Here is a 16,146-nt window from a genome sequence, read left to right as displayed (position 1 = left end):
AGAAGAACATCTTGAGTTTTTTTGTTAATGTCGACTCTCTTTGGAAGATTTAATGCATATTTCAGTCTTTACTTTTTTAAGGTGATTTAAATTTTATAAATGAGGTTAGACAGAGAATTCTAATTTATAATAATATTTTAATTATAAATAAATCTTTCACAATTATTTGTGATTCACATTAGAACCATATTTAAAATTGGAATTTAGCAATGCTCATAATTAGAATTTTAAAAATAGGCATAAATAAATTATTAAATTAATTTCTGCGGGATAATTTGATAAATTACATATTGATATTTTATTTGTAGTCGAAGGTAAATACATAGAATTATTCACGTTTTTAATTATTTATCCATCACTTTAGGTGATCAAATTAGTAAACTTAAAATTTAAAATAAAAAGTGTTGCGTTAAACTATATGATTACGTGAAATGATTTGATACAAAGACCTGATGTACTGTAACTTGCAGAAATGTCCATCTGAAAATAGTGTTAGAGAGGTCGACTCGAGCCGAGTACTCCGTCAAATTAGAAAAATATAAAACAAATCCAGAAAATATGAAATGTATGTTTAAAGTAAGATTAAGCAAAACACTTTAAAATGAATTTAAAAAGGTAATAAAAAATTTTTATTTTAAAAAGTCAACTCGTGATTGGGGGTATTTTTGAAAAAATCCACAAAAGATGTGAAAATAAGTATTTATGGCCAAAATACTTTTCAATCTTTGCCAAAATGATAAAAAAAAACATAATATATATATATATATATATATATATTACTTTGTTTTTGGATTTCATAAAAAAAAAATTTAATATCCCTAAGTGGGACATCCAACTCGAGGTAACTTAGTATTGCCAGGTTCCCGAGCCCAAGTCCTTAGCCTAACTACCCGGCACTCGGACTGAGTAGTCAAACAAATGGTTAGGGCGAGAGAACATACAAGTAAAAAGTTTTGTGCTCGATCCAAAAAAATTTTTAGCAAAGATCAATATACCCTCCTATATTTTGTGTAAATGTAGGGTGGCAATGGGGCCGGGTCAACCCGACTACCCGGCATGTCAACCCATGGAGTGCACAACTATTATTCTTGATATGGTAGAATTATTTTATTAGATCGAATAAGTATATTAAGCTCGAATCTTGAGTATTCTCTTGTTTGTCACTTGCGTCTACTATTTAGGTAAAATACCATCTTCTATTTTCACTAACCTATGTTTATTATTTAGGAAGAACACCATCACCAATAAATAGGTAAAATACCATCTTCTATTTTCACTAACCTATGTTTATTATTTAGGAAGAACACCATCACCAATTTTCAGTGAGAAACTGAAAGAAATCTCAAAAACAACAAAAATAGAAATGTAGAAATAAAAAAGAATTTTAAAAAAGAAGGGGTATGCACAAGAAAAAATAGATCAAACGAAGACCTCTTCTTTTTTTGTTCGGAAGAAAAGGGCGATCCGAACAAAATAAATGAAAGAGAAGTGAATAGAAAAGAAAAAACAAAAAATTACTTTAATTTCAAAACATCATATAATAATAAAGTTGTATACTAGGACTTTAATTTCAAAACATTATATAATAATAAAGTTGTATACTAGAATCAGGAAGATAATAATGCATATAGAGATGAGAATCAAGAAGATTGGGAGTTGAAAACACTTAAAAAAGAGAAAATTTATTATAGTTTGAGAAACCCTTCGTTTGACTATGAATCGACCATTTCGATATATAAAAAATGACCAATATTTGCAAGATGTGAAATGTCCTAATTATTATTAACACATGTCCAAGTGATGGAAAACAAGTAAAATATCTTTCACATGTCCTCCCAGTTTGTCGATTTTAAGGAATGATACAAAGAAATGTCAAATGAACAAAAGAAGAGATAAGGTAAACACGGAATTCATAAAAGCTCAGGGGATATATTGTTTTGAATTTTCTGCAGAAAAGGGAAAGATTGTGCAATGATCAGGATGAAAAACAATGCTCACCCAAAATGTATGATCTTTTTTAAATTGGTCCCAATGAGTTGGAACCGGGTGGGGTCCAGGTCAACGGGACCTGACCTAACCCACTACCACCCGTATGTACATAAAATTAACGAAGTGGCATTTAAAGTAATGATTAACAGTGAGACAGAGAGAGATTTAAAAGTAAAAGAGAGAGAGAGAGTGATTATAACTGTAAGAGAGAGTAATGGGCTAAGAGAGAGAAAGACTTGTAATGGGCTAACAGTAAGAGAGAGAGAGAAGGAATGTAATGGGCTAGTAGTACTATAGGCTATTAGCAGTAATTCTTGTAGCCCAACATTGAAAACATGAAACTTGCTAAATTATTTACCCCAACCTTGTGAATTTGGCCCAAATCAAGGAATGCAAAAACATATGAAAGGCAAGCGACCTTCTTCACAAGAGAGAGAAAGGGGGAGCCAAATGCCAATAAAATTCAAAAGTTCTTTTTCTTAATCATAAAACCAGTTATTTGTGCACATTCAAGGGATCCCAGCCGACGATTTTCCACCATTTTTTTATGCAAAAAGATTTCGACCAAAATTCACCCTTGCCCATATTTCCATGTGCCCTTCTTTCTAATTATGCATTTTAGTCCATCTGGCAATTGTGTTCAAAATGACACACTAAAAGCTTGTATTTTTTATTCCAAACATGTTGAAGTAGATTTTACATATATACATAAAGTTTTGTGGCTATGATCTTTTGGGTTGGTTATTTTCATTTTTATGACATAATAAAAGGGGATTAAAAGCACTACAAACCATATTCCTATGTGTTATGCCTCTGGTTCTCACAGAGCATGTAAATGTAATCCTTGTCTAAGTGCTATTAAGGCCCAATATTGCATGGCCATTATGCAGTTTTCTTCTGCTTCTTAGACTGCCAGGCCTTTTGCTCGGCTCCGATCTTCTCCTGCACTCTCAAATGGAAACCGGGATGTGGCTCATAACTGAAGAACTTGTAAAGAACCTGAGGAAACACATGCAAACCCACCTGAGTTTATGAAACAGATACATAATCTCTCTGTCTCACTCTTTCTCTCTCCCTTGCTTAGCATACTTACTTTATTTCATAGCCAAACCAAATTTATTTCATAACTAAACTAAAAACCAAAAAGTATAGTTAATCCAATGGACTACGGAAATCCACAGTGGGTTGGATCATCACCGTCCAGAAATGGATGGTGGGGGAGAGAGAGGAACCATCATCAGGGACAGGGTCATGCCATGTTCTGACCATTTACAGTTAACCATTTTGATGGATAGTGACGATCCAATGGATTATGATGGATAGTGACGATCCAATGGATTATGGTTTCTCCATGGTCTGTTGGAATATCACATGCTCATGTGCGTGTGGAGGGGTCTATCAAAGCTGATTTTTAGGAGGGAACATGCTGCTTATCTAGGAAGTAGTGTCTAGTAATCCTCACATTCTAAATTTCTTGGTTGGTAAAGTCTCATATTTTTGGGAATGATAAGACTAGAAAAATGAGACATTGATTATTACCTCCAACAATACAAAGAAAGGAGCCATCAAGAGAGCCTGTGCAGGGTTATCAAGAAGCGCAGGGGCTCGTTTCTGCAATAGTATTTACAAACAGCAGTTAAATGCTATCGTTTCTGCAATAGTATTTACAAACAGCAGTTAAATGCTATCGTTTCTGCAATAGTATTTACAAACAGTAGTTAGATGCTATTAGCATAAACAATCAAAATATATATATATACATATATATATATATATATATACATATATATATATATATATATATATATATATATATATATATATGGGAAAGGTTGAGGTTAGCCCAGTAGCTCACAGGTATATAAAAACCCAACGACCTAAATTGAATCTGGGCCGATCTGATGGTCATGAACTCATTTCGTATATGAATTTTAATGTTTTCTACAAATCCAAATCACTTGAAATTTTGGGCGTATATTTTTTAAAAATAGGAGAATCTAACAAAAATATCAAAGTTAGCTCACTAGCTCACAACTACATATGAGCCCAACGGCTTAAATTGAATCTAGACCGATTTGATGGTCACGACCTCATTTCGTAATTGAATTTTAATATGCTTTTTACAAATCCAAATCACTTAAAATTTTGGGCATGTATTATTTAAAAATAAGAGATTATTATAAAACTATTAAAAAAATAATTTGTAAAAAATAAATGAACCAAAATACCCTCGAAACATTTCAAAGATATTTTGATTAATTTAATTTTTACAAATTATTTTTCTAATATTTTTATTAGGTGCGCCTTAATGAGAAGAATGGAGGCCTAAAGTTTCAAGTGATTTGGGTTTATAAAAAAAAAAAAACTGAAATTCAAATACGAAATGAAGTCGTGATTGTCAGATCGGCCCAAATTCAATCTGGGCCGTTGGGTTGATATGTAGTAGTGAGCTAGTGGACTAACTTCAGCTATATATATATATATATATATATATATATATGTGTGTGTGTGTGTGTGTGTGTGTGTGTGTGTGTGTGTGTCCTTTGAGACAATGAACAAGCCCCAATTTCCTTTATGCTAATCAATAAAAGAAGGGGCACACATAGTAAGACATGAGACAGCTAAAATGTAACATTTACCTCAAACACTCCATGGCCAATGAACTGACCAGTCCAGCAAAATAACTGTGCTGCCAGAACCACCTGAATTTGGAATAGCCACTAGAACCGTGAGATTCAACTTAAAAATGGCATAGAAAGTAAGAAGATATTCTTCTTCTTTCATAGACAACAATTATACAAGACGTGGTCTCTATATTGCTTCAATAGAAAATTCATTACATATAACATTCCTATAAGTGATCTCCAAAACTAAAAATAGAAAAAATAACAGTAAGAATTAACTAAATAACTAGCCCAAATTGACTCAACGCATAAAGCCTGGGAATCCCCACCTTGGACGATTTTGTGTCACATAGACGAATAAGACCCATACTTGGTCAGCAACCAGCAAGTTAGACCTCGTAGTACATTTAAAATTTTAAGACAATATGAAGGAAACAGCGGGTTTCACCTAGGTTTATTCCTTGCGTTTTAAAAAACAGCTTGAGCTTCAAGCAACTTGTTCAGTCTGAACAAGGCTCAGCTGCAAGAACCTCATATTATTTCTTCAAAAACTAGTTGACACGTTGAATATTCTTAAATTAAAGTCCTCTCCACATGCATTCTTTCTCCTTGTTCCAGAAGTTATGTCTAAGCTAAATAATTCCATGTTCCTCTTTTGGTGATTTTTCCACATTGTTAAAGGAGCTTTTTAAAAGGATCCCTTGGAAGCATCTGACCTCACAATTAAACATAGAAAAGTAGATTATAAGTTATTTCAATATTTGAATTTTCATAAAGGTACATTCTAATTGTATAAACTAATTATTTAAGAATTAAGCTGAGTTTTCATTTTTTATTTCATCATTACAATAGGTCTAATTTGTTCACAGTCAGACAATGATAGAAATGTAGCTAATTCTATGCGGTTTTATTATGATGTCATATCTTTACTACTGGATTCAAATAACTTTGAAATATGGAGGTAAATGGTGAGAATTTAGGGAACCTTCAACACAAATTATCAAATGAATTATTGAACAGATAATTCAAAAAACCCAAAAATTTGACGAGTCTGACTTGCCTCGTCCTATGGGCAACGCCGACTCGCCCTAAGTTATAAGTACAGGTCAGGGTACATAAAAAACCCAAAAAATAGTAAAAATATGGGATTTTTGCATAAATTTTTTATATATAATTTGGATTTTTTTGCATAAATTGTTGATTTTTTATTGCCGTAATCTTTATTTTTATTTTCCATGTTTTTGGAATTTTACAAATGTCCCCAACTATAAATTGAAATTTTTTAGATCCATTTTTCCATACCTTTTTAAGCTTATTTGAAATTTTAAAAGTTGCTTTTGGTTTTATTTAACTTTTTCTACAGTTATTATTTCCATATTTTTTCCTTTGTTTTTTAAATTTTTCTAGGGCTTTTGGTCTTGTAGGGTACTCCTGTGTACTCACCTCGTGCCACAGCTGAGTACCTGGCCCAAAGCGAGTTCCTAAACACTAATTTATAATGAAATTTAGAGGAAAATGATTGATATAAGCAGAACCCATGAGCCTCTCATGATTATTATTTGGAAAAAGGAGTAACTGTAAAGCCTCGATGATTTTCATAGCGGTTCTGTTGCAAAAGAGTTGTAACAGAATCAACACAATGAAGAAGGGAGGCTTTAGGTGTCATAGGGTGATGTGGAGAGGTTGAGGGAGTTATATTAGCATCTCCATCTATCTCTAAATTCCCCGAAACTTTGAGGGAGTAAAACTGACCCAGATGCATGACATGTCAAAGGAAAGATTCACCAGCAGCAAGAGAATAAACAGTAGTATGGGAAGGTCAGAAACTCAAGCAGACCCAAAGAAAGGCCACATTGTTGAATTCCATAAATATAGAAGACATCAGTCTTAAATTTATTATTTATTTTTTAAATAAAAGAAATAGCAATGGCTTGTGAGCTATTGTCATTCAGGTGAGTCAGTCAAGCCAATACGCAACTTGGTGTCGTTTCATGAGTTGTTTTCTTTATCCTTAGAGCCAACTCAAGCAAATCTGGACCAACTTGCACGAGTCTGCAACCAATGTTCAGTAGGAGAAGGTCATAGATAATGGACAGATAATGTACGTAACTGAAGTTCAAAGATGAAAACACAACACAACCCAGAAAAAGAAACTCCTTAAATTGGTTCAAAGACCATTGGAAACCATATCTGCAATTTAGGAGGGCTTATACAAGGTTTAAAAATTCATTTATTCTTTTTATCATTGTTTTTTCCAGTGAGACCCGGGACTGATCCAAGCCTAGTTGGCATGGGAAAGTCCTAGTTTTCTACCCTTGAGTGTAACCTAATAGAGAGCTATGATAAATATAGGATTCCTTCTAAGGAGCTGGGGGAAAAGGAAGTTTGCAACTAAAAGGTGAAATGATTTCTATAAAATGGGAGTGGAGAATCATAATTCATAAGTCAAGAAGAATATTTACCCAGTCGAAAGAACTTGAATCACAAGGGTATCATGGGTAAAGTTTTTGGATGAGTTATCAGAACAATGGGGATAGGGAAGTAGAGAGATTAGCAAGTCACAATGTTTCTAGGAAAAAAGCAATGTAAGGTGAAGACGATAGAAAATGGGATCAGAATGTCAAAGAGTGGCATATCTGAATGACTAAGACAACAAAAGCATGGATCAAAAGAAAACTCTAAATTGAATTCAAGAGTTTCTCGATCTACTGTCAGTGAGTGGGGTATCTCCTCTACCACTGATCCAACTGGACGTCTTTAAAAGTCCGTAACAGTTGTTTACTATCTTGGTTGTAACAGCTGGTTAACACATGCAAAAGAAGAAAGACAAGTTCTTGAACATTCAAAGAGGGTGGTCAGGAAAACTGGTGATTGTGCTTGTAAGGAGCCTAGGAGGACTGGCAAGAAGGTAGAAGGAAGAAGAGTAGTGGAGTGGGATGCTCTGCACCCCAAGGATGTGGTGTCTAGGAGAGGGTTTGCCATTGTAATTATGACTATATAGTGGTAAGGTTGGTAAACTTTATGAAACCACTAGTCATTTCTATCCTGCTTGAGAAAAAAGATTCAAGAACTATACAAAGATCTTGAAACAAGAGGTATACATGTAAAGCATTCAGAAAGCTGAGCAAGGGTGAAATGTAAAGAGAAATATGAAAGGGAGCTATAGAACCCCACGTATCCAATAATTATGAAATACAGTGAGGAAAAAAAGGCGTGGCACATGTGACTAATAAAGTTATTGTTTGAAAAAAAAAAAGCTTTGAACTTGGAACATTACAATGTGTGGATGCCTCAATAAGACGGTGCTATATTGGAAACGTATAGATCTTTATCAGGTACAAGGAAGAATGGGAAGGCTAACCATGGCCCAATTGGTGGTATCTTTACAGTTTGGGAGGGGAACAAGATTGGGGCCAAAGGAATCCGTGTCCTGAAGCTCTATTTTGATGGGAGCTCATTTCATTGCTAGACGGTTTCCAGTGGCTGCACATGATCTCATTGATTAAATAATGTGTATACACGAAAAGCATAAGAGGAGAGTTGGAGATGATCAAATCATGTGATGAAGCCAGTGCATAGGTTGATGGCACTCAGTGCTCATCCATTTTGCATTTGAGAAGTATGATGCGTGTAGAGTTATGTTGGTTATGACTTATGCAGCATTTTTTCTAAATTCCTGGATGTAACAATCATGAGGGATTTTTAAGAATCCTTAACTTTTGCAAGGGAAATATGAAGAATTGTGCACTGGAGATTGATGAATTATACTGTTAAAAGAAAACTAGTCTCTTGGAAGCCACAGTGTATTAGAATTATGACAACAAATCCTAGCTCAAAACTAATGAAATTAAAGTGCCATTAACTCAAGATATGCTCCTTAGGAATTCAGAACTAAATTTAATTCCTTAAATGAATCAAAGAATGGGAATGGATGGATATTTCTGTGACAAGCCCCACTTCTCAATGCATCACATTTTGCAAGGCATTTATCTTATCTGAAGACCAGCTAATAGGAGTGCATTTCAGCTACCAAACTTGAAACCTCGTCCTTTGAGCTTTGCCATAGAGTGGAGCTCCTATTCCAGAGCAATTATATCTGAATTCCCTCAATTCAGGAAAGAGCAAGTCTGTTTAGAAAGAATATCACCATGTTTTGAACCACAGTGCAAAGACCATACCAGTGGTACGCATTCCTTTACCATATGGCAGCAACTATGGGCCAAACCGCACTTTATCCTGATAGATAAGCCATCTTCTTAAGAATATTTAAGAAAGTTAAAATTCATGGCTCTTGATAGGGCTGAGAATTTACCCGGTCCGGATCTGAAACCCAAAATTCGGATCCAATTCGGATCCAGGTATGGATCCAAGCTTTGGATCCATAATACCAATCTGGATCCAAAATCTAGATCTTAATATCAATTTGGGTCGGATTCAGATATAGGTGGATCCTATCCGGATCCAACCCAATTTTTTAAAATAATATATATATATATATATATTATAATGTATATTTATTAATTTATATATAATATATAAATTTTATAATTACATTTTAACTTTATAATATACAAAATTGGAACTGATCCAGATCTGGATCCTATACAGCTTCGGATCCGAATATTTTGGATCTGATCAGATTCGGATCAAGTGTATACTTTTTGGACACGGACCCGATCTGGAAAATTCTCCGCCCTAGCTCTTGAGACTAGATTGAAGAGTAAAGAATAAGGGTAATACACAACCTGGCCTGGAAATGCTTCATTTCTCATCCTAACATTTACAGATCTACTATCCCAAAAAAAAAAAACAGAGATTCACTGGTCTACAATATAAATCTATCAACGAGGGTGAAATTACAACTCCTGCTAGATATGGATTATTCACCTCCAAGATGAATCATCATTAAAAGCACTAATTGCAATTTAGATGAAGCATAAGCTCTTCAAAAACTATAAGTAATTTTAACATGCCCAAAAAAGAGTTCTAAAAAAATAAAAAAAAAATGTATTTTCCAAAGAAATTAAGGGAAGCACATAAAAAACCAAAAGAAGAAGGAAAAGAAATCACAGAAAGCCAACAAAAAATTTGAATGGAAACGAATACCAGGATCCTTAATCACTAGAGAAAACCCAACAAACAAAATCTCAAGCCAACGAATATCAGGTCACTTAGATCTTTAAGGAGGGGGTTTGATTAATAGAAATAAGGAAGAAGAAAACATAAGAAAAATATAAATTAAAAAAAAAAAATCCATGAGAGTACCACATCTATCACACTGTCAAATTCACAAACAAATCACTCGAAAATTCAAAAATAATAACAAAAAAAAAGGGCAAAATATTTGGAAATTTTTTCTAAAATTCACCCAATCAACTGATAAACTACAGATACCAAACTGAAATCAAGAACACGATACATCAAATGATCACATGATGTTAAAAAAAATAATCGCATACTATTCAAAAACATGAAGCAAAACAAAAATAAAAGGCTAGAGAGAGAGATTGAATTGTCCCTTACCTTCCAAGCTAGAGAGAAGCCAAGTCGATGAGCGAGAAAGGCGCTGTTCACCCAACAAAGAAGACAGAGAAGAGCAGCAAGAGACCCCGCCTTCTTGTCCAATGAAACATAGAAAATCCCATAAACCAGAGCGAAAAAGAAACCCAAATTGGGTACCAAATTTTCATGGAAGTCAAAAATAGGAAACAGAGAAGGCGTAAAGGCCATCAAAATCAAATTGGTATAAAAGATAGGCCAAACAAACAAAGTATGAATAATAATATTAATTGGGTCGCTGTGATAAGCCCCATAGAACGCAAAATGCTTCTCTAAATCAAATAATGAACCCCTAGCCATTCAAAAAGTTCAGATTTAACCCAGAAAATTATGAAGCAATAATATACAGGGCAAAATTGAATACAAAACAATAGAGAAATTGGGGTGAAAAAAACAGAGAGTTAGAGGCTATAACCGATTCTGACGCATTAAATGAGGAGAAATCTGGAACAGAGGAATATCGTACAAAGCTTGGAGAGAGATCTGGGTTTGGTTGGTACCGTTGGTTTGGTTTATTTTAGAGAGAGATAGGATTATTGGTGCAGAGAGAGAGAGAGAGAGAGAGAAAGTGGTTTTAATGGTTGGGATTGAATAAACGCAGATGTGAAAGCAATGGGTAATCGCGCCAAGGAGAATAGCGTCAGAGTCCTTTTCTTGGAGGGAGACAGGTTCCTCGTTTTCTGGTTGAGGACGATTCCAAGTTTTCGCCAAAAGTTCGGTGACTTTGTTTCGGACTAATGTTTCGGTTGTTTCATGGCGTCGTGCCTTGTGGTCCAGGGGTTTCAGTAAGGAAAAAGTTTTATACATGGCACGGCACCGAACCGAACCGAACCGAAAGTCCCGTTTCAAAAACTCTCAAATTAATATCTCAAACATGTGGTTGGTTCAAGAGATTTCTGTTAGCATCAATTCAATGTCATCTTCCTTTGATTCTTCAAGACGCCAACCCTATCCAAAACTCAAGTAAAACACCAAAACAAAATTTTACCTTGATTTATTTTACTTTTATTTGTTGCACAATTGGAACTAGTGTTTCAAAAATCTCCAAGCTAGCTCCCAATCACTCATATGTACTAGCTATTTGCTTAGGAGTATTTTAGGTAATTAATGCTCGATGGCCGATCCATATCAATCGATATCGGCAATCTAGAAGAACGTTGAAAAGTAGAAAATAAAAATTTAAAAATCATAAAAAATAATTTATAGGCGGAATTAGGGGGAGAAATGAAAAAACATTAGAAAAGCAAAGAGAAAAAGAAAACAATATAAAAAAAAAAAAAAAAAATTTGAGAGAGGAGGGGAGGGGGGTTAGGCGAGTACTGATGCCTTCCCAAAACCAATTTAGTCCTACCCAATTCCGGGTCTAATTCTGCGACTCTTGATCCATATCACTGGATTTTGAAATATTGTTTCAACAGAGCTTTACAAGTTTGAGGAAGTTTTGGATAATGATCAGTTCTACAAAGTTCTACAGCATTTGGTGTATATTTTAATAATGATCTTAGATATTGACCTGGTCAATTAATTGCTTAACCAATTCAAAATCGGAAAATGTTGAAAATGTTGTTTTAATGTTGAAAAAAACATCTAATTGATCATCTCGATATTGAGATGTATGAATATGAAAAAAAAAAAAAAGAAGATTTTGAGTCCCAGAAATAATGCATCTTGCAGCACATTATCTAGACCGTACATTTCCAAAATTTTCATATATTTATAGATCCACTTGATTTTAACCATTTTTAAAGTTTAAAATTTTATAATTAGATAGAAAATGGATTTTGAGATAATCTTAAGAACCTTTTTTACCAAAATTACATGGTATGATAAAATTTGGAGGTGCACTTTAATTGGATTATTTAAGGCTGCAACCTTATAGAAACCACACCCTTATTTATTACATCTTCTATTCCCAAGCATATGTATTGTCTTTTATTTGTTATTGAAAGAAAGATTTTGATTGGCTTCGAGTTCCATGAAATCGTATTGTATTCTTTTCTTTTATTTTTATTTGAAGTAATTATATTGTCAATGGACTATTTGTGAGTGATCTAGACGGTGAAGAAATGAAAAAAATATATATTATATATTCCGGCTAGATCACATGAGTCATTCTTTCAGTTTTTACCATTGAGTGATTAGGTATGGAAATGGATATGTTGGTCTGGCCGGGTCCAGATGGGCCGATCCTAAAAAAACTACAACGAAGGGCTACAAATGTTACCAAAGGATCGGGCATGGGCTAAGAGTGTGAGATAGCCGACCCGGCTTAGTCCTTTCTTCTCCAATTTTTTTTTTTTGTTTAGTTTTATCGTCAGTCTGGTCCAAGGGCTCTTTAGCCAAGTCCCGACCAGACCATAGGGCCTGACTGTTGCCATCCTAGAACCTATGATTATAATACCCTGTTCTAATAGAATAATTCGAAATACTTTCTCATAGAACCTATGATTGTAATACCCTGTTCTAATAGAATAATTCGAAATACTTTCTCATAGAACCTATGATTATAATACCCTGTTCTAAAAGAATAATTCGAAATACTTTCTCATAGAACCTATGATTATAATACCCTGTTCTAATGGAATAATTCGAAATACTTTCTCGTACCATGAGCTTGTGCAACCTTCTTTTTTTCTTTATGAAATATATTAATGTGGGAAGATAAATGGGTGCCACGTGGAACCAAGACAGGCACACTCTACTAGTGGTCACGTGTCTCCCCCTTCAAATGAAATAAATAAAAAAAATAGAAAAATTACTCGATTTCTACAGTGCACTAGGAAAAACTCAATTTGAGTCCATAGATTCGAAGTCCTCACTACTCGATAATGGAGAGCTTGAGCAATGCCCATGCCTCTCCTTCCAACCTTTGCCGGAATCCGAATTCCAACCGCAAAAGTCACCAGAAAATCAAATTTCGAGCTAGTCGAGCCTCATCTGATACTCTTAGCCTCAATAGAAGGGCCCTCATAGGCACAATCACTGTGGCTTTCACAGCTGCCGAAATCTCGATGAAAATTCCAACAGCTTTGGCGGAGGAGTGGGGTTCGAGGTCGTTTCTTTTAGAGCGATACTTCATGCCGAGCCTCTCGCCGGAAAATGCAGCGGCTAGAATCAAGCAAACGTCGGAGGGGCTTCATAGGATGAGGAGCATGCTAGATAGAATGGCTTGGAGGTATGTCATTTTCTATATTCGCCAGAAAATGACTTATCTCTCCTCTGATCTCAAGAGCGCCATGGCCACCTTGCCCGAGAATCGACGAAAAAGTTACGTCCGGTCGGCCAACGAATTGGTGGAGAATATGGCAGAGGTACACCAAAATTTCAATTTTTTTCCTTTTTAAGGTTTTTTTTTGGTCTTTGAGGAAATGTTCAGTACAAAGAGGTTCACAACCATTGGATCCCTATCCAATGATATTGAGATGTGGGTGGCATCAAATGGAAATTTTTAAAATACACTCGCATCCCAAAACTTGGTAGGATCCAATGGTGGTGAACTCTTTGTATGTATAGCTTGTGCATGCCTAAACGCTTTAGAATCTTAGAAGTTTCTTTTAGCTTCTTTATTTTTATTATTATCATTATTATTATTATTATTATTATTATTATTATTATTATTATTATTATTAAAATCTCAACATGGAAGTTCATAGTTGTAGGGTTCTCAAGAACCCATCGCATGTACAACCGAAAATTCCAAATATCGAGATCCCACTCAAGATCTTGTACATATTGACTAAATGCAAAGTAGATGAATACAACTATAAATTGAGTGCAAAAAATAAAGCAAACATAAAAATCATACTTCAACAACATACAATTTACGTGGTTCACCCTATAAGGCTGCATCCACGGCCTCGGCAATTAGAAATCCACTATCACAATGAAGATTACAGTTTTGGGTTATAAGAGATATACTTCTCAAAACATCGATAAAAAATCATCACCGATCTTCTCTTCTAAACCCGTTCTCCCAACTAAGCAACACTGTCGATCAATACCTTCTTTCCCACCACAATACCGCTATCGGAAAGATAACCGAGAGACTTTCTCTCCCTAGAAGTAGAAGCCTTAGCCAACCCAAAACTCATGGGAATACCGCCTCTCTCTCTCTCGAAGATCATGCTTCTTTCTTTAGGAGACTCATCTCCATATTGAAGATCCATTCTCATAATCCCCAAAGGGGTGACCCTCAAAAGTATGGGTATTATGTTTTCCTTATACCTTTTATAAAAGGGTGCAATTTGCACAAGGATGCATCCGTAGGTATAGAGGTAAGGTGCACCTTCAAATTTTATCATGGTATATAATTTTGATGTAAAATGTTCTTACGATTATCTCAAAATCTATTTTTATATCTAATTATATAATTTTAAATGTAAAAAATGGTTAAAATCAAGTAAACCTATAAACATATGAAAATCTTGAAAATGGACGGTGTAGATAATATGTTGTAAAATGCACTATTTCTGAGACTTCAAATCTTTTTATTTTTCATAGTCATACATCTCAATGTCGAGATGATCAATCAAAGGGTTTTTCAACATTAAAACTACCTTTTCCGATGGATTTTTTAGGAGCATTCATAGTTCTACATTATAAGGTAGCATCCTTATATAAATTTTTTCCTTTATAGAAATCGCCTTGAGTTTCTTTCTTGTTCAACAAAAAAAACCCTTCTTTTTTTTCATAATACCCTTAATCTTTTATCAAAACATAAGTACAATAATTTTGACTATCATCAAACCTAACAATAGTCACTTAAAGACCAATAGGGCTAAGAATTTTTCAAATCTGCTCGAGATCTAACCAGATCACGAACCGGATCTGAAAGTATACATGGGATTTGAATCCAGATCCTATCGCATCCACAATGCCGGATTTGGATCCGAAAACTATGCATGGGATTTGGATCCGATCCGGATTAGGTCTTCTAAAAAATTTAAAAATTAATATATATATATATATATAAATTGACTCGAATCTTGATCGGATCCATCTGTATCTGGATCCGATCTGAATTTGTTCGAAATTTTGGATCCACACGGATCCAAATAGGATCCAAAATTTGGGGTACGAATCAGGATTGGGCAAATTCTGCCCCATGTCAAACCCGTACATCGTATTTGTATCATAGTTATTAAGACATGACTAGACTGGCTAGTTTGATTAGTTAGACCATCAACTGGTTTTTTGGTCGGTTTAACCCAAAGTAAAAACTAGATTTTGTCAAAAAAAAAAAAAACATTTGACTTTAGCCAGTCTCACTTAGCAGTGTTGACCGGCTAAAACGGCCAAAAAGTTAACCAACTGTTTTAATATATATCATATTTTTTAACTAGTATCTCTATTTTTTGTTTAAGTTTTTAAAATCCCATTCAACCGATTGACCCGTTGTAAGGCCAATTTTAAATGGACCAGTCCCATTGCCTTTAAAGCTCTTAAAACAACGTAATAAACCCTTACAATGAAGCCATAGAATCAAACTTAATTTCGTTTGAGACTATTGAAAAATTAATCAATATATATATATGGTGAGCCCCTTCCCGGTGATGGTTTAATCATGTGTACATTCAACTTTAACTGTGTTAATCAGGTGATAATTTCTTTTTTATTTTTTCTTTCTTTTCTTTTTACAGTTGGATTCATACGTGAGAACTCCTAGAGTGTATGAGTCCTACTTGTATTATGAGAAGACACTAAAATCTCTGGACGAGTTGGTTGCTCTATTGGCCTAAACTTTGGGCTTTTGCTTCTAGTTGTTTCCTTTTCTTTTTCATTTTGTTTTTTGTATTGTAATTCTATTGGTGTAAATTATACACTTCATCTTATGCAAAGAAATTTGTGATGTTGTCTATTAATTAAGTTCTTTATTTTTCTCCATTTTTTGTTAATTATTAATTTGGTAGTGGTACATGGCTGGTACATAGAAGTCCCAATTTTTCTATATTCACAAGACTTTTCTTTGATAACA

At 34.4% G+C, this 16,146-nt stretch overlaps 2 protein-coding genes across 2 annotated transcripts; one reads left to right on the top strand and one right to left on the bottom strand.

Moving 5' to 3' along the window:
• Positions 1 to 2,635: 2,635 nt before the first annotated feature.
• On the bottom strand, positions 2,636 to 10,698 carry LOC105420649 (2-hydroxy-palmitic acid dioxygenase MPO1). The gene is made up of 4 exons (XM_088866176.1): positions 10,137 to 10,698; positions 4,629 to 4,691; positions 3,529 to 3,600; positions 2,636 to 2,988 (listed from the first exon to the last, which is right to left on the bottom strand). Exons 1-4 carry the CDS (start codon positions 10,470 to 10,472, stop codon positions 2,872 to 2,874), a joined length of 588 nt encoding a protein of 195 aa, XP_088722302.1. The 5' UTR covers positions 10,473 to 10,698; the 3' UTR covers positions 2,636 to 2,871.
• Positions 10,699 to 12,465: 1,767 nt separating this feature from the next.
• Positions 12,466 to 16,033, top strand: PNSL2 (PsbQ-like 2). Its single transcript, XM_006827242.4, has 2 exons — positions 12,466 to 13,483; positions 15,812 to 16,033. The coding sequence occupies exons 1-2, from the start codon at positions 13,001 to 13,003 to the stop codon at positions 15,908 to 15,910; spliced, it is 582 nt and encodes a 193-aa protein (XP_006827305.1). The 5' UTR covers positions 12,466 to 13,000; the 3' UTR covers positions 15,911 to 16,033.
• Positions 16,034 to 16,146: the final 113 nt, after the last annotated feature.

Source organism: Amborella trichopoda, chromosome 4, assembly GCF_054954075.1.
Source record: "Amborella trichopoda isolate Santa Cruz 75 chromosome 4, AtrichopodaSantaCruz75HAP2 v2.0, whole genome shotgun sequence".
Classification (NCBI taxonomy): Eukaryota; Viridiplantae; Streptophyta; class Magnoliopsida; order Amborellales; family Amborellaceae; genus Amborella; species Amborella trichopoda.
Note: the sequence above shows the minus strand (reverse complement) of the source record. Positions and strands in the feature narration are given on the sequence as shown.